At 43.2% G+C, this 19,851-nt stretch overlaps 1 protein-coding gene across 1 annotated transcript in view; it reads left to right on the top strand.

Moving 5' to 3' along the window:
* Fras1 (Fraser extracellular matrix complex subunit 1) overlaps positions 1 to 19,851 on the top strand; it is a 408,507-nt gene that overhangs the window by 291,255 nt on the left and 97,401 nt on the right. The window contains 5 exon segments of the mRNA NM_001415086.2: positions 5,291 to 5,478; positions 9,223 to 9,339; positions 14,612 to 14,726; positions 16,528 to 16,665; positions 18,806 to 18,838. Of these exon segments, the coding sequence (NP_001402015.1) occupies positions 5,291 to 5,478; positions 9,223 to 9,339; positions 14,612 to 14,726; positions 16,528 to 16,665; positions 18,806 to 18,838 (591 nt within the window).

Raw genomic sequence — 19,851 nt, 5'->3', positions numbered from 1 at the left:
CCTTCTCCCATCTCTCAGACTCATCTACAAACTCTCGATCTTTATTTTAAAATTTTTATTGCATTGATTGATTGTGCTTATGGAAGTGTATATGTGTGACCACGAGAGCACAAATGTGCCAGGGTAAATCTACCATATGTCAGAGGACAACTTCTGGGCACTAGTTGTCTCTCTGCCATGTGAGTCCCAGGGTGAAACTCAAGTTGTCAGGCTATCATTCTCAGTAGCAGGCTCCTTCACCCACTGGGCCACATTACCAGCCCTCACTTTTAGTAAGGGTTCAAAGTAACACAGAAATACTCTTTAATATTCACCATTGTTACTTTTCCAAGAAAAAACCATACTTGTAATAACCCAAGATATTTCTTGTTGACATCAACTGGAATTGCAATTTTACAAGAGATACATTGAGGTATTGCTCATAAGTGACTCTCCCAAAATAGAGCCTCTAGGTTCCAGCGACAGAACTTTGCACTTGCAGAGAGGCGAGGGGAGGGCGTCATGTGTCCGTCCCTATCACCTACTCTTCTTGAACATGGCGCTCACAGTTTTGGGCTCGGCTGACAGCCAGTGAGCCTCATAGACCTTCCAATCTCCATGCCTACAGCACTTGGGTTACAGATACAGAGATACACACAAGACCATGCCTAGCTTGTTAATATGAGTGCTGGCATTTGAACTTAGGTCTTGTACTTGTGCAGCAAGCTACCTCCCCAGCCGTTCACTAATACTTTTGAAGAGAACTGTTCAGATACGTGTGGATTCTTGCTTGCTTGGGGGCCATTTTGGTGATTTCTCATTCGGGGGGTTAAGGATTGTTCTTTCTACTGTTGATGTATTGTACTAAGGATACAGGATATCACTGCTTTATTATAGTCCGCTGATTAGGTTGATGGCTGTAAAATTTCTCCACTACAGTTACTTTGCTCCTCTCTGTGATTAATACGTGTCCTGTTTTCAGGGTACCTGCACTGCTGAGTTTTAGCAAGGTGACTTCTAAGTTCTTTTCATCTCTAAAGCCTCTGATTCTTGTGATGTATTAAATTCCCCAACTTTACCTCGAATACTAAAGGCCAGAAATTAAGCTCTCACATTCCATAGAAACAGCCCAATAGTTCATTAGCCATTAAACAGAACAACGGTGAATTAAATGGTTTTTAAGCAGATGAAGATTTGCCATTTCAGCTTAATAAATGCTTTATCTGGACCCTTTTCTATCGTAACTCTCTTAATTAAGTTCTTCTTACAAACCTAATCTCTGTGTGTCCATTTCTCCCTACCAGTAACCATCAAAGCATGTTACCCCAGAGAACCACTCAAGAGGGAAGAATGTGGTGGAAACTAGGCACCCATAGAACGCAAACCTACTCACATCCCTCTGTCCCAGTGAGACACAGCTATGGCTCTCACCTTATGGCTCCTGGAATGGTCCCTCGTCACTTTAGAACAGAGGTTCTCCATCTGTGGGTTACAACCCCTTAAGCAAACATCTGTCTCCAAAAAACGTTTACACTGTGTTCTATAACAGTAGCAACATTATAGTTACGAAGTAGCAACCAAAATAATTTTGTGGTTGGGGGTCACCACAGTATGAGGGACTGTATTAAAGGAGGGTAGCATTAGGAAGGTTGAGAACCACTGCTCTAGAACCTTTGATGAGGCTTTTAGTTTCTTGTGAAGAAAATGACATTGGAATGGAACTGAGCACAAATTGATTTTACAGTACGAGTAAAAGGGACCTAAATTCAGCCAGGAAGGATGGTTATACCTGCATTTCCAGCACTTGGGAGGCCGAAGCAGGACAATCGCCACTGCCTCAGATCCAGGCTAGCTTGGATTACCAAGGGAGAGGAACTCAGAAAAAAAAAATCCTAAATCCAACCCCTTCCATATTTACCATTATTTTCAAATAGGTTTTAACCAGTTGACTGACACTCGCATCTTTAGTGTCTTCATAGGGTTGGATGTAGTTCATCAAAGTACCTGTTCATCACTTGAGAGAGAATCTCACTTCCTCTAAATCACTGTAATTCTGAATCATTTATCCGACCACAAGAAAGTCTGGTAAATGATTTTAGGTGAGGAACTGCATAAAATAAATAAAAATGGCCTCAATCCCAAAATCATCATAGAGATTCCAATACGATTTTAAATTCTAATAACATTAATTTTCCTCTTCAAAATCCTTCATTAAACCTAAGCTTAAATACACAGCAAATCTCAGACAGAGGCAACGATGGTTTTCGAGCTTAGAAATTTGCATTAAGAAATGGTGTCTTCCATTTTTTGGTAATATCAGGATGAAACATAAAATATTAGCTCTCCCTTCTTCACGAGGGTAGCACCAGGTCCTTGTGATTTCCTCTTGTCTACTTAGGTGACTGTTCCCAAGACGCCCACATTCAATGTATTCAGAGGTGAACGACCCCTAGTCAATGAGCCTGGCCTGACCTTCTGTGCTGTGCCCATCAGTGGCAGTCATGCTGTCTGCAAGGCTGTCCTCCCTCCCTCCCTCCCTCCCTCCCTCCCTCCCTCCCTCCCTCCCTCCCTCCCTCCCTCCCTCTTGTCTTCGAAGCTGTGCTTGGCAGCTTTCATTGCTTCTATCTGCCTCCGTCTGCTTGTTTCTCTGCAAACAGTGTCTCTATCTCTAGTTCCGGTCTCCATCTCTATGTAGATTTGGTACAAACCTCCTCATTGGTTAAACCGCCTATATAAATGTTACCTATGGTCATTTTTAATAGGATAAACTCTGGCCTCCTTAACAGTATTTTCGAGCCATATAAACTCTCTTATTCCAGTCACACAATTCTGTGTTCCAAATTCGTGCATAGCACCCACCTGCATGCAGAAGCTCTTCCAGTGGCTCCCAGTCACTCACAGGGCTGATCTGTAACATTAGCAATAGAAGGACCCTGTGTCTGGATTGTCTGCGGGTCCTCTGTTCCTAAAGGCCTAATGGTGCCTAATGGACACCCAAAGACTATTAAGTTGAAATGGTTGGAGATAGTCAATGTCCCAATGTCACAATGCCTGTGAACCTGTGTCACTTGGAGATGATTTTTTTTTAAGCTGACAATGTATTTGTCTCATCAGGCGTTGTTAGGAGCATCTGGCTTGTCGTTACTGTCATGAAGCAGAGCAGCTGGGAAATCAGGATGTCTTCTCCCCCCAACTCCTTTTGCTTTCAATGTGCTGATTTCCTTTCAGAGGTTTTAGCAAATGTAATGACACTGGTGAGCAGGAGGCCAGGTCTATTCGCAGTGTCTTAGGATGTCAGTTTTCACAAGGAGACGTTCATGGAAGAACTGTTTATTTAGGAGCAGAGGAAGAGAAATCAGGGAGAACTAGAACTAGTCTGTCCCCCTCCTGGTTCTATGAAGAAGGGTGGTAATGGCCTCCTCCCATTCAGTGTTTCATTAGTCTCCAGTATGGGCTTGCTCGTCGCTAACTTGAATTTAGTGCCTAGAAATATTAGAATGGGTGTTCACTTTGAGTTAGAAAGCAGGTTTCTCTGTTGTAATAAAAATAATACTACCACGTTTGAAAAAAAATAGTGTTATCAGTTATCCAATACACCTAGTGTATTAAGATTTGGGCATCTGCCTACATGACATTTTAAAAGTCTGTTTCTCTGTTTTTCTCTGTCTCTCTATCTCTGTCTTTCTCTTCATCTTCCTTCAACAGCCCTCTCACTCTCTCTGCCTCTTACACACACACACACACACACACACACACACACACACACACACACACACACACACACACACACCCCTGATACACTGCCATTCCTTTTACTATCAAAATGCAGAGTGCCTTGCTTTGGGTTCATTGTTAGGTACAGAACAGAGCCTGCTTTCAGAAATTTGTCCACTTTTCTGTGTGGTCTTCACTCAAAATCATATTCTTGTGAAATTTTAATTGTTTCTATAACACTTCTGTATTTGTGATCTCACCAGGAGGCGATAGTAGCCCCAGGTGTGGGATAAGCATTAAAAAAACAGGTGGGTGGTGTTTGGACTTAGATTTCCTTGCTTCAGTTCAAATAAAAATGTGTCAAATGAAGAGGCAGAAGACACTAAGGTATTTATAAGACAAATACTGACACATGTGCAGAAAACTGTAAGGTTTGGTAACAGCGCTTCATGGCCAAGAAAATGAATTTTCAATTCAAATCTTCGCTTCTCTGCTGGCCTCGGGCAGGTCTCTGAGGCATTTATCTCTAAGGGAGATGATGACATCATTCACATGGTGACTGTGGGAGTCACCATCCTTGTCTCAAACTGCCTCTAGAGTTTATGTCCTATAGTCTGAGCATCCCTTAGCCAACATGCTTGAGATGAGAATTTTTTCAGATATGGATTTTTTTTTGTAATTTTGAGTATTTGCAAATAAGTGATGAGTCTATGTTAGAGATGAGACTCAAATCTAAGCACATAATCGTTTATAATTCATTCATATACATGTACATCATATGCATATACATACACATATACATATATCCTGAAAATGACTTTCTGCAATAGTCTCGATGTTCCCAGTATTTGACTATGGTCTGATAGCGAGAGCTATCCAATATGTGATTTTAATGCTCCTAGAATTTGACTGTGACCTGTTGTGTGAGTTTGCTCCAATATGGAATTTTCTGCTATGGTGTTACGTTAGCGCTCCAAAAGGTTGGAATCTGGGGTCTGTGTAGATTGTGGGCTTTTAGATTACGGATTCAATCTGTGTTGTTTTTACTTTACACACGAGCAATGAATGGAGCCTTAGGAGTATGAGTGACCTCAGGATTCTGAGAGAGGCGGGGCTGGGTTTGAACCAGGGACAGCTCTTCTGCACGTGTTCTTATGTCAGCCAATGTTATCTCCACTACACAGAATCCTCTCAGGATTGGCTTCTAGTGAGCTCAACTCTCTGTCCTGTCTAAACCCTGAGACTGCTGTGTGGAATACATTCTGAGTTGTATAGAAAGTTCCATATGGAAACAGATCCATCCAGTGCCCAGGGATGGGTCTATTTACAGCATCCCCTACCATTGAGTCTCATTATGGAATTTTAAAAGATACAGTAACTCTCTTTCTGAGTTGCCCTTAAATGGCTATTGGAGACTGGGAATTCTGTGTCTGAAGGGGAATTCAATCTGTTCATTGAGTTCTCTCAGTGCCCTTACTTTCACCTCAGATAAAGGCAGACAGATTTCTTCAGCTCATAAAGAAGGAATGTTGGGAAGGAGTGATGTCTCCAGCATGCTTTCCCCAGAGATCTGACAGTATGGCCTGTGCTTCTCTAGGGGAGGTGGTCCTCCTGATGAATCTGCCTGCAGACAGTCCAGCCGGTCCTGCCGAGGAAGGGCATCACCTGCCTGATGGAAGGATGACGACCCCCGTCAGTACCTTCAGCCAGCAGGACATCGATGATGGCATTGTGTGGTACAGACACTCGGGAGCCACGGCTCAGAGTGACTCCTTCCACTTCCAGGTGCCCTCCGCATCCTCGCCACCCCCATTCGCAGGCTGCATGGGCCATTCTCTTTCACTGTCTGTCTAGAAGAGGGAAGCATAATTAACAGCATTAAGAGTTTTGTAAATGTGTCTATTCAGGTGAAAAGAGAATAGGCACTACCCAGGGATCTGTGATTATCTTTAATTAAAATTTGATGATAGGACAGACCATAAGGAGAACTGCAAACGCTAAAGAATAACAAGGAATAGTGGGTTCATTCTGATGATGGTGGGTATAAACCAAGTCATACCAAACATGGAAACATGGTTGTTAAAACTCGCCATATAGTTTAAGTTTTCTTAAAGGAAACCAAAGAAGTAAGCTATTAAGAACCATCGAGGAGACCAGAACTTGTGAAGACTTACATAGAGTATATAAAATTGTATTCAAAAGAAAACTGATGGTACTGTTTATTACTGAGTAGGAGAACACAAAACTAGGTGGACCAAATGTTTGACACGGGGGCCTAGCAAAGCACACGGAAAAGCCACGGAGAGCAAAAAAAAAAAAAAAAAAAAAAAAAGGAGAAATTTGTTCTCTTAAAAAGCAGGGGGAGTGACAAATGAGGACCAGGCTGATTCTTTGAAAAGAATGACAGCATTAGACACACCTAGAGCAAAAAGGACGTAGAAGAAAACTTAAACAGAAATGCTAAGAAATAAGTGACTGTGTGTGAGAGGCTGTTTAAGCAGAACAGAGAATTTTACAAGACGTCAGGAAATAAATCTGTTCATGGTGTTCAGTCCACATGGTGTTCCTTTCAAACTACAGTGTTCTATCACCTAAGAAAGCACCCCACTTCTAATGCCTGGCATGTGTGTTCTTGTTGCCTGACTAATTTATATTGCATAAATCATGTGCTTTTCCAAAGAGACGGTTGATAGAAATATGGAAACTATTAAACCGAGGTTATTTTCAGCACATTGAATGTCTGAAAGCGAACAAATGCTCTGTGGCCTTTGCTCCAGTTAACTTCTCAATTTCAGCACCTGGGATGGCAGCAGTCCTCAGAGAAAGAGCGAGGATAGAGGCAAAGACCTCAATCAGAAGAAGTCACCTCAGCAAACTAGACCCCCGCAGATCTGCCTTCCCCTTCACAGGGGTCGAGACTGCGTGTTGTCACTATGGAGTCTCTCCCTGGAAAGGGATTCTAAGCACCTGCTTGAAATGACAGCAGTCTGCCTTGCAATTTGATTACTGAGTAAAATAAAAAATAATGAAAATAAGCCAGAAGGTCCTGATTTAGGGAAAGGGAAAAAAAAAGAGGGCTTCTTAAGTCAGATGTCGCGGCATGTATCTATACTTCTATACTTCTTATGTGCAAAGATTGGAAATTCAAGGGTCTCAGCTACATAACAAGTTCAAGGCCAGCCTGAGATACATGAAATCCAGTCTCAAACCAAACAAACTTAACTCACTTGCCCGCTAGATTTATGACATACGACTGGACATTACCACTTACAAAGTGGTTCCCTGTAGCGTCTTAACACTTCTTACGTAAAGCATGACAGAACTCTTACTTGAAATAGCTTTCAAAGTGTTTGTGATACTCTTTAGAAATATCCTCAAGCATGACAGAGTATTATTTTAGGCCTATGGGTTCACACTGTAACAAATTAACTAAACATCATCCAACCTGTGGTGTGGTAGGTCAAAGGGCAGTCACTATTCCTGCTTAAGAATATTAGTTATGAGGTAGTGAGCTTGGCTTTTTTAAAACCATAATTTGGACACTCCCTGTGGAAGCATTCAGAGAGGTGGGGTTGTGGGATTTTGAACAGGGACAGCATCTCTATTCTGACTGTGAAATGACTCTGAGATGATGTTCTCCTGGACATAAAAGTGTCTCTGTCTCTCCTTAAAGTTTCATTGCTTCGTAGGTATATTTTACCTCCTATTTTGATCCGAAGTACACAGACACTTTATCCATGTGCTAAATTAACTGGTTAGTAACTTTTCCCATTTATCATCTTAGCATCTCTGAAAGATTTTAAACCAAAAGGATGTTGTCATAATGCTTTTTTCCCCTTCCTTTTTCCTCCCTTTAAAGCAGGAAATGTAATATAATGAGCTGCATAGAGTTAACTCTATTTTAATGCTGATTTGCTGTCATGAGCCATCAATGTAGCCCATCTGTTACTTCGTACGCATGATGGGATTTATGGAAAGCGAGTGGCGTTTTTAAATAGAGACGGTCTAGTGAGAAGGCAACGCATCCATAGGCATTTTTTGGTGTAAGAAAATAGCTTGTGTATTCAGATCCTGTTGACACCATCTCAGAAGACATGGTTTGAAAAACGCCAGCATTACAGTTACAGGGAAGTTAGTCTGAGCCATTCGCTCGGTTAATATACCCACGTTTCACAACCTGACCAATGTTGCTTCTTTGCCTTAGCAATAGAATAAAATATCTTTCCCAACTCCTAATTTCTTAAATCTACCAAGGTCGTCTTGGTCAATGGCAAGAGTATAAACCCAACTGAGCCATTTATTATTCTGACTTTGAGACATTGCTCTGTTTCTCTCCAATTTCCCCTGTACAAGTGGAATGACATTATTGCTTTGTGGGGAATAGGAAGATTGCCTTTGAAAAGCTAATAAGAGCTGAGTTCACCCTAACTGATCAGTGAAGTGTAGTTGTGGTCATTGGTATCATTTGGCTATCCCAAACCTTCCCTGCGGGCATCCGACATAATCTAGAGGAAAGCTGAGAAGATGCTTTTCCTGTTGGTACAGGATATAGTACCGTGCCTTCTGTCATAATGACCTCACACAACCACCGGTAGCCACACAAGTCTCCACTGTTGGTGTGACAAACCTGAGGAAACAGTGGAGACATGAGAGACTTGAGGCAGCATCTTTGGAGCACTGAGGAGGAGCTAGAGAAAGCAATGGAGAACACATAGTTCTGGGTCTCACCAGTTAGCTCTGTTAGTCTCCAGTTCATCATCCTTCCACCTTGGCACAGCTAACAACATTTTGAAGCTAAAGAAAGGAAGTTAGAAAGAAAGAAAGAAAGAAAGAAAGAAAGAAAGAAAGAAAGAAAGAAAGAAAGAAAGAAAGAAAGAAAGAGAGAGAAAGAAAGAGAGGAAGGAAGGAAGGAAGGAAGGAAGAAAGAGAGAGAGAGAGAAAGAAAGAAAGAAAGAAAGGAAGGAAGGAAGGAAGGAAGAAAGGAAGGAAGGATTTTGTGATCACTGCCCAACTGTAAATGTTACTAGTGTACAGCCATGAGGGTAGGATGTACAGTTAAGTTCCATATGTCAGTGTCTATGCTGGGTAAAGAGAAAAAGAATGAGATTAAAAATAACATGCAATAGACACATGGAAAACATGTTCTATAGCCAGAAAAGTTACCCACTTTCAAGACTGTTTACTACTATAGCAAAATGTCACAGCATTGAGTTAAATAAAGAGAATTCCAAGGGCATGGGAAATTAGAGGACTAATCTGATATGCTTCAATGTGTTACTAACAACCCTAGGTAGTGAAATTCTATATTTTCTTTCCATGTATATTCTCATGGGTTTTTAGAACCTGCCTGAAATGATTATGTGGCTGTTTTAGAATCAGTAAACACTTAGCAATTAAATATAAAGAATAGAATAAGAGTTGTGATTTGGTGCATATAGAATTCTAAGGCAGATGGCTCTGTAGGGAGGTTAAGGGTGAGCATGTTCTGCCCGGTGGAAAATGACTTACCATGATTACTTTGTTTCTCAGGTGTCCACTGCCACCAATGCCCAGGAACACCCGCAAAGCCACATGTTCAACATTGCAATCTTACCTCAGGCACTGGAGGCACCTAAACTCTCCCTGGGAACATCTCTCCATATGACTGTGAGTTCAATGGGAGGGCTAATGTTTCCCTCTTGAACAAAGTACTCACTCGTGCAGAAGCAAAGGGAGCCAGTGCCCTGGTGTGGGATGTAGCAGATGCTTTGCCCAACACCCAGACCCTAGAGTCAAAGACAACAGCCCTGGGAAAACATTTCTTACTAGCTTGATAAAGGAACTTAGAGTCCCACCAGAATAAAAGATTATGCAGAACCCATCTGGACCACCCAACCATCGCCCCTTGCCTCCTACAGCACTCCATACAGCTACCATGCCTCTCCATGAGTACTTAAAAGAAGCTTCATGGGTTCTAATACACCTCTAGGGTGTGATTATTCTGCCAGCTGTAGCACGGCCTAACCACAGAAGCTCTTGTGTGTTAAAGCCCTACATGAAGCTGACTTTGTAGTGTAAGAGCTTCCTAGAGAAGGTGGTGGTGTCAACACTAGAGAAATAAGGAACAATCCATTAGCCAAGTGAATATTAGGACGAGGAAGATAGGTGGGGTGGAATAGGGATGGCCAAGGACTTCGAGAGCACATGGAAGACGCTGAGGTGGCCGAGAAATAGTCGATAGTGAGAGAAATAACTCAGAGAAATGAGGAAAACATTTTGGGGGTGTGAAGATCATTACGCCCAATCCCAGAAGGCCTTGTGTGCTCTGTGGAAAGAAATGTGACCCATGGAAAGATCTAGCACTCATGTCCAACCATGACCCATGGGATGCATAAAAGACAGGCCGGACATAAAATCATAAGTGAACCTAAGACGCTAAGATTTTCGTTGCCGTATTCTAATGGCTCGATGGCGTGATTCCTGAGCATAAGTATTGTCAATGTCAACATCATATTGCAATGGCAATGGTTGGGTTGTGTGAAGGAAGGTACCGCCTGGATTGGCCTATAAAACTCAACTAAGACAAGCAGGAAGTACTAAATACACCATAACCCTGTTTCGAGGGTAAGTGGAATGCTAGATTGTTCTTTCAGACAGAGCCATGAGCATGCAAACCCCTGTAAATTAATTATTACGGGTCCATGTTTTAGTTAACACCCACATAATTACACTTCGAGGTAAGATATCAGCCTTGAGCCACAACAAAGCGAACAGCGATAGTTTCAGAAATTACGGGACCGGGAATGACAGAGACATAAAGGAGGAGAGCAGAAAGTTTTTAATGAATAGCTGGTATCGGCATTTCCAGCGTAAACTGTAATTTTAAGAAATCATAATTCAGCAGCATTATAAAGTCTATAATTCATCATTCTGACTGGAGGAACTTGGATCAGAATTTTCTCTAAACTGTGAAGAAAAATGTGCATACACATTCCTTGCCAAATGCAAGGCACTGTTATTTTGAGTCTGGAAAGGGGGGAAGAAATGGGCCAGCAGCCATGGAGGTGCTACCCTTTGCCTCACCAAGGTCTCCTAAGGAGACTTCGTCTTGCTTCAGCTTTAATCTCTGGCTGCACATTTGCAGATTAGGTCTGTCTGTTTGAACCTTGCGTTTCTCAAAAGTCAGTTTACTGTAAAATGCGATTTGGCTTACATTACTTAGAACATACAGAGTTGCTATTCCTTTTGACGTTAATTAGCGCCACAACTGTAGGGCATCCCTGTTATATGTGACGAAACACAGCCTCAGTTCAGTGATTTGAGCTCATCTAAACACTTTAAACTTTGCACATATTTGGTAAATTGTGAAGACGTGTGGTAAATACAGATGAAATATTTTGATATCGTACGTACAAATATTTCACAGGTGTGTTTGAAAGGTGTCTGCTTCTGTTTATTCCTTATTTCCTCTGAGTGCCTATGACAAGCACTGAAGAAGACACAGGAGAGTCGGTGACCTTAAAACACAGTTTCTAGTTCAGGGCTCCTTGCATCTAGGAAGAGCCAGGCAAAGAAATAAGCAGAGGAGTCACGCTGTGTTGAAGGCCACAGCAGAGCAACCATTCTGGAGCAAGTAGGAGAGTGCCTTGTGCAGTGAAGTACAAGGAAATCACAGGGGCTCCCTCTAGGAGAGGAGCTGAGTGGTTGAGTGTAATTATTTCTAGACCATGGTTCTTTTTTTTTTTTTTTTTTTTTTATTAACTTGAGTATTTCTTATATACATTTCGAGTGTTATTCCCTTTCCCGGTTTCCGGGCAAACATCCCCCTCCCCCCTCCCCTTCTTTATGGGTGTTCCCCTCCCCATCCTCCCCCCCTTGCCGCCCTCCCCCCAACAGTCTAGTTCACTGGGGGTTCAGTCTTAGCAGGACCCAGGGCTTCCCCTTCCACTGGTGCTCTTACTAGGCTATTCATTGCTACCTATGAGGTCAGAGTCCAGGGTCAGTCCATGTATAGTCTTTATAGACCATGGTTCTTAAGGTCTCAGACTTAAGTATGTATTGGAGTCACCTGGAGAGTTATTAAAATACATTAGCACTCACTCCGAGTTTCCTAATTCAGTGAGTCTGGTTGCAGAGTCAAGAATCTGCAGTTCTAGCAAGTCCCAGTGATTCTTCCCAGTAGCCGGGAGCTGGGAATAACCTGAGTGTCCATCAATAGAGAAAACCAGATGAAGAAACCCCGGGGTGAGGTGTGGGTATTTGTGTACGCACACGTGCGCTTGCACAATACGGTATGATACAGCCATATAGTAAAAGGCGATCCTGTCATAAGGTGCAAGAGGGGTAAACCTCTAAACACTCAAAGGGAAACAAGCTAAGACCAATAAGATCTGGCTCCCCCATGCAGCAGTGTAGGCAGTCAGATTTGTAGGAAAGGAAAGCGGAGTGGTGGTCTCCAGGGTTGGTAGATGTGGCGTCTAGGTCATCTAGGGCGGCAGAGTTCTACGGCTCTTTTGTAGAGCAACATGCATTATAGTCAACAACACTCCACACTTAGCAACAGCTAAGATGATTAAAAAGCTAAAAAGCAATTATAAATGGAGAGATTTAGAGACACAGCCAATTGGATACACAAAGACCCCGGTTCCTAGAATACAGCTGCGCCTTTCACTGGGGTCAGGAACGTAGTAGACATGGCAGCCTCAGTCTGGGATGGGTTTCCAAAAGGCATCTGGAACATACGATCTCACTGTGAGAACCTGGCTTCTGTACTGCATGCCGGGGAAAGCCATGGCGGGTGAGGAACAAGACCCAATGTCCTCCTGGTACTGTGGCTGAGAACAGCCAGTAGGCAAAGCGAGAGCCGTGTGAAGCCATTGAGAATGCCAGGAAAAGGCTGGCTCTGAGCAGAGCAGGGACCGCAGCAGGAGAAGGATTTGGACTCTAGATGTCATCAGAGGTCGTAGGGTATGATGAAAACTACTATTCTTTTTTTTTTTTAAGATTTATTTATTTAACATATATGACACTGTCACTATCTTCGGACACACCAGAAGAGGGCATCAGATCCCATTACAGATGGTTGTGAGCCACCATGTGGTTGCTGGGAATTGAACTCAGGACCTCTGAAAGAGCAGTCAGTGCTCTTAACCCCTGAGCCATCTCTCCAGCCCCTAAAACTACTATTCTTAATCTTTGGCCAAATGTTATAAAAAATATCTTCTATAATTGTTTCCACGAAGCATAATCTCCCACTTCCTGGTGTCTTTAATTTATGAATATTGGATATTCCAAATAATTGGAATGGACTAACTTGATGTATCACAGACATAGAGTCTTTAAGTTCTAAAATAGAATGCCTTGGCTAGAACCTGTTTCCCTTTTCAGTCGTCCTATGTTTATAACAATTATCTTCCTATCACTTTATTGTTTAGAAGCATTTGACTTTTCAGACGTATTCCATGGCACTTTGAGAATATTTGATTATAGTGGCTTTGACATTGGAAGATGCTGAACCATGCTGCACCGCATGGTGCTGAAGCTGTACTTTTTGTATATTTATCAGTACCTACGTGGATGGTCTGTAAACATTTTTTTATGGTGCATATATTTTTAATTTGTTGTCCCTACTTGTTTTATGTTAGCATAGGAGGGTGGGGGAGACCAGCTGCTGTTGGAAATTCTAATTTTCTTGCTCATTACATTCCAGACCTGTGCAAGGGCCTGAAATGTGATTCTTTACTGTGGGGGATTGTCCTAACCTGCAGATGCTGCCTCTCCCTGGGATAGCTATGCCTGTGGGACAATTACAGAGCAACTGGAGCCCTCAGCTTTTTACGGTTAAAAATAAGAATGCCACACCCTCCTATGAGCAGGAGTGAGCTCCACTTAATCCTCTTCTAAATGGGGGAAATTCCTTCTGAACAGAGCAGGGCTTTAAAGGCAAGAGAGCATTTCAACCTCTACCCTACCTTCCGGGTCAGTCCTGAAGAGTCTGCAGTGGGCAGGCTGATTTGTTCCGTTTTGATGAAGCACCTGTGACCCAAGCCCAGACCTAGGCGCACACTATTTGTTGACACGCTGGCTTTGTGGCAGCTGTCCTCAACTCACCGCCATGCAGGAGATGAAGCCAACCCTTTTGGCTTCTGGATGTTGTCATGGTTCTGAGGTGAGACTATGAGCAGAGGGAACACCATTTGGGTGGAGGAAGTCACAGGCACACTGTCCAGTCACCATTGCTCTCCTTGCTCATTGAAACATAGAAGTGAATGGTGGAATTTAGCTCCCGTAAGTAGCACAATAGAAGCAAAGATAACAGAGGATTTTCGTGTGCTTTAATAAGCAGATGTTTTGAATGTAAGTGGCTGACCACTTATGGTGTCTGAGATGGGCTCAACTTTAGCCCTTCAAAGTCAGGATAATGAACAGCTCTCATTAGTCTGACTTGGGGCACAGCGGTCCTCTGAAGAACCTCGTGGGGCTAAGACTTCAACCTCTCAGCCTGACCCTCCCTCTCAATGGAGGCCAGATTCACCCTTAGCCTGTGAGCAGAGACACAGTGAACCAGCTGTGATGGACCAGCCATGGTACCTTATTTCTTAAGTGTTCTACTGCAGGCTCCATCTGGGGAAGCTATAATCTTATCAGAACAGCGACAGCGTGCTCTGACATACGTTGGACGGCTGCGAGGGAGGAAGAGTCAGAGTAAGGAAACTTGCTCAGCCTTGGGTCACCTGAAAGGTTTCTGGGCTGACCACCTTCACAGTGTGAGAGGCCAGATCCTTCGTTTAAATTTTTGGAGATGATCTTGACAAGTGAGACGAGTACCGAAGCCCACAGCAAACTTGGTTTTGCTCTCTTTATAAGATTTGGTTTTGCCTCTGGCTTTTGCTGTCACCATGCTTCTGATTTTCCTTCTTGCTTTCTCCATTCCCTCCAGGCTCGTGAAGATGGACTAAGTGTCATTCACCCTCAGTCCTTATCCTTTGGGAAGGCAGAGAGTCCCAGTGGAAAGATAATATACAACATCACCGTACCTCTGCATCCAAACCAAGGTAAACTATGCAGGGAAGGGGTTTCCGAGTGATACTCTTGCCTTGTGATTCTGGGACGGTCCTCTGGACTTTTGCCTGCTTCTTTACACAGCGAGGCTAATGGGGGGTAAGGGGTGTGAAAAGCAGTGAGCTGTATATTGTCTTGGGCTCTGACAGAGCTGTACCAGAGTCATGATGTCCCCCGCCAGCCCACTTACAGAACTAGACCCACACAGGCATGGTCTGAAAAGGGTTCTGAAGAGGTCTGAACAGGCAAACAGTTCAAAATGAACAAGTGACTAGAGTTTCTGTCAAAGTCTAAAGGGCGACGAGCCACATGGACTCGGATGAGCCTTCTCCGGTTGGATAAGTCATTCTTCCCATGGGAAAAACTGGAAACGTAACCACAGTCGGAGGACAGGTGGCACCTGTCATCAGCGTCCAGCCTCTCGTTCTCTTACTGCTGGGCTTACCTAATAAAACCTGTGCCTGGGAGAGGTCATGGGGAGGTCAACTTCCATAGCAGCAGCTCTGCTCTTGCCTCTGAGGCAGCCTCTCCAACAAGAAGGAAGCCTTCTCATTCCCAGGAAGAAAAAGGGGTGTAATAATAAAACGCCACTGCCCCTTAATAAAAGCTAAGGAAATGAAAAGACATTGTTGTATCTAGAGGTTCCTCCCAGGGTGAGTTTTCAGAATGACTGCAAGTCTCAGAAAGTGAGTTAGTTCAACACCAAAACCCTCACGTGCCCCCCTTCTAAACACTAAAAAGGTGGGAGAGATGAACACAGGATAGTTCCAGGCCTGAGAAGTTGCTGAACTGCAGGCCAACCCGCGGGCGCGAACGCTTTGATCATAGACTGAGTCTTGACATAGAGCAGTCAAGACCTACACAGATCTTCACAGAAAGATCGTCACAGAAATGGAGCAGGGTCTGAAGATAAAAGGAAACCTGGAAAAGCATCTCCTTAGCACTTCCCCAGGAGATAACATTGGCCCCGTGTCTTAGGGACCTTTTCTGTATTGAAATGCGTGGGGTTGGAAGTTTCATAGTGACAGCAGTGTACAGTCCACTTATGGAAAATTGCGTGCACTGAACTGTATTAGTGGCAGTGATTTACACCTTACCATGCATAGTTTATGTGCCCTGAACACAGTAAAGACTATTTGGGGGTCTCTCTCTCTCTCTTTCTTATTCTTTCTTGCTCTCTAACCCTTATTTTTATCTATCTATCCATCATCTATGTATCTATCTATCCACCCATCATCTATCTACCTATGTATCCATCATCTATTTATCTCTCCACCTATCATCTAGATGTGTGTGCATATTTATGTACATGTGTTCCGGTATGTGCGGATGCGTGTGAATGAGCAGCACGTGTCCCTGTGAAGGCTAGAAGTGGGCATCAGGTATCTCTCGCTGTCCATCTTATTAGTGAAGCAGTTTTCCCTGCTGAATCTGGACATTACCTAGGCTGCTGGGTGGCCAGCAAGCCTAAGGGGTTCTTTCCATTTCTCTCTCCCCAACACTGGGAGAGAGCATAGCATAAGTGGGCATTGCTATGCTCAGCTGTGGTTGCTGGGTATTCAAAGTCAGGTCCTCATGCTTGCATAGCAAGCACTTTACTGGCTGAGCCATCTCCTGGCTGCAGATCTGTCCATTTCTTGAGTAACTTCATAGCAGAAGTGTAGGACCAGCTCAGGAGCCACTGCTCCGGAATGATCAAGACTCTCACTCACCAGCAAGGGAGGTTTGGTGGGCTTGGCCGTCCTGTCATCCAAAAGTTGCTGTCTGTACTTTTATCTGTCTCTTCCTCCCCAGGTGTCATTGAACACAGAGGCTGGCCTAACTCTCCCATCCGGTATTTCACTCAGGAAGAGATAAACCAAGGCCAAATCATGTACCGCCCTCCCGCAGCACCTCCCCACCTCCAGGAGTTCATGGCCTTCTCATTTGCTGGTAACGCTTCTGTCTCTGCCTTAAGACACCGAGTCTCTCCATCTATGGCTGGTTCTCCATCTCTTCCCCAAAACCTGTGTACAGAGAGCTTGCTGACACTCTTCTCCCTGTTCAAAATAACTTGGTCCCTATCAACCTGTACAGGCTTGGGCTCAGATCTGTCTTTCTCTTTTTAATCATGAATTCACACAGATAGGCATACTTTCAGCCAATTTTTATTGACTCTGGTGTGTCAGTCTCTGGATGAGGGGTCAGAGATACAGTGGAAAGCAAAAAGAGCCATTGCCCCGCTCTTGGGCTGATTATGGGGCTAAGTGTAGAGACTATGAGGTAAATAGTCACAATAATAAATATCTAGTTGTAGACTGAAATAAGACGAAAAGAGGAGGAAGGTTCAGTGGTAAAGTTAAACATAAGGACTGACGTAGACTGCATGGAGCTATTGACAAAGTGGATAACGCAGCCAAGGGTGCATGTGGGGGGGATGCAGGGAGAAGATTCCTAGAGGAAAAGAAAATGTAGCATAGTAGCAATTTCAAAGGAGGCTGCGTGATGTACAGCATCTAACAGAGCAGGCAGGGATGGGCCTGACAGGAGAGATAGGTCAGACCTCATACTCCACAGAAGGTTGTAAAGATCTGGGTTTATAACATGTTAAGAGCATGAAGAGCTCTGTGGGCATTTGAAACTACGGAAAATGGTTTTCATGAGGACTCCTTCACCACAGTGACATGAATGGACTTGACGAGGAGGCTGGAGTAGGAAACTGAGTCCTCTGAGGACTGCAGTCTCTCAGGGCAGAGTCTATGTATGCATGGGGATGCAGGTGTCTTCCCACATGAGCTCTAGAACTTGACAGAGGACAACGTACAAAGGTTTTCTTTTGAAAGGTTGAGTAGAAATTCCCAAATAATTAATAAAATTATTATGCTGGTGGTGGGAGGGAGACAGAGGAAGTCAAGACTAAACCTGAAAACCAAGATTGAGTTGTTGGAAACAAACTGATGAAATTGGGTTATTTATTGAAGCCGGTGCACACCCTTCCGCTGCAGCAGAATCCTGAACTCTGTCTACTTTCTCTTCACCATCAGCCCAGCAGTCAGCACAGCCCCCATGTTATGTGCCTTGGAGTGACTCTAAAAGTCTTTGTGTCCATTTCTTATAGAGTTTAAGGAGTATGTGTTGTATAACTTTACAAGTAGTGGGACTACTTTTATATTGTAAATTTATTCAAACAAAGCAGCTAGTGTTTTTGTTTGCTTGCTTGCTTGCTTGCTTTTTTAGTAAATTGACCACAGGTTAAACAATTGTAGGGTTTCTCTTTTTGGATATGGTAAACATAAACTAGTCTTTGTGATCACATAGCATGAGTTCAATTGTCCAGAAAATGATTAACTCCTCAATGAGATTGAAAATCCCCAAGGGCAGGAAGAAGCCTTTCTCAGAGGAGGACCTGTGGTATTTAGTAACTGGTTAGCTAATAGCCCATGGAACTATTCATGGTTCTCTAACCCCTGCTTTATAAGACCTACTTTACAGGAAACTTGGGCTGTCCTGGGATTAGAGGGAAAGAAAACACGTCAGTAGTAGTTAAAGTAATTTCCAAGTCTGCTGCACTTGTCTTAGTTCCACGAGTCTCTTTAGGGGGAAATAGAAGAGCCAGGTCCTGTCTAATCTATGAGACAAATGCCACAACATAAATCTCTCATGGTTCCAGTGTATAAATCGATGTCCCAGATGTCACTCGGTTCTACAATGGAACTGACGGACCCCTCCACCCCTGCCCCCACTGCACACTGCCAGTATTATACATTACCTACACTCACCAGTTGGTAGGATTTTATGTACTGATAAAATAGGATCTGAATGAATGTATTACAAGTCACCCCAACTGCTGTGACATCTAATTTTTCCAGTGTGAATATCCTTTTTACATTTAAAATTAATGCTGGCATCATTAAATCTAACATTTCATGAGCAGAGGACCTCCTAATCGTTCCTTAAGCCAAAACAAATTATATTTAAACATTGTTTACTTCCCTAACCACTGTTCTATAGTTCATACCTCCCCCACCCCCCACCCCCCACCCCCGATCCCAAAGTGTTTAGAGCACTGATTTTTCTTCTCATTCTCTTTCAGGTCTCCCAGAATCAGTTAGATTTTACTTCACAGGTAAAGACTTTGATCTCAGCTTTATTAGAGACAAGAGAGTGTCCTCCCACTACAATCCTTCTGTTTTGTTTACTAAAAAAATGTTATGTGACTTCTCTCTGAAACACGTCTCTTCTAAAATAATTATATGGTTAATCAAATAGCAATGGCTTAATTTTGTATTCATAGAAAAAAAAAACCCTACTAAAGATGGCAAATGTTAATGTTATTTATGCCCTAGTAGAAAGTGTCTAATATTTACTGGAAAGAAACATAGCAGTTAAGATTTTAAAAGTTGGGGTCCACCACCTGGAGTTCAGTCTGCTCTCGGAAGGTTTCCTATTACCTTTCTACCTGAATACTTCATCCATAATGGAGATTATCATCACAATATACGTTCAGCCTCCAGTCCAGTAGTTGTTATGTAAGCATCTATGTGTTAAACCCAGCTGGTGTGTAATAGTTATACAAGGTCTTAATTGATGTCACTTATTAAACGCCTCTGGAGGGAAAAGTCTATGGACCCAGAGCATCAACTGAAAAGTCTTCTAGAAATTTCTACATCCCAGGTTTGCTTCACACTGCACTATACAGGGCACAAGGAAAGGCTATTCTTGCTCAGGTTAGAATGGAGTTGGCTGACTTTTAAGGCAGCTGTTTAACGGGGATTAGCCATTCTGTTCGAATCACCCATCCTTGGATCCTGTGATATTTCAGGAGGGAAGAAATCTTGGGAGAGAAAAGGCCTTTCTACTCCAACTCCCTTGCATTTCTTTTCTCTTTGATGGGAAGCATCGTGTAGTAACTTCCGTGTTGCACCACGGTTGCATGAACTCCCTGTCAGCCCATTTCTAGTGAGTGACCTGCAGGTGACCCATTCCGTCAGTACCCATGAGTGGCTGATCCATTCCGTCAGTACCCATGAGTGGCTGTTGTTTCATTTGTTAAAATCAATTCGCCATCAAGGTCATCCTAGGAATTGCCTAGGAATTTTCTAAAGATGGGTGCTGTGTTCCAAGCTAAGGATCCTGCAT

This window comes from Rattus norvegicus, chromosome 14, assembly GCF_021556685.1.
Source record: "Rattus norvegicus strain SHRSP/BbbUtx chromosome 14, alternate assembly SHRSP_T2T, whole genome shotgun sequence".
Lineage (NCBI taxonomy): Eukaryota > Metazoa > Chordata > Mammalia > Rodentia > Muridae > Rattus > Rattus norvegicus.
Note: the sequence above shows the minus strand (reverse complement) of the source record. Positions and strands in the feature narration are given on the sequence as shown.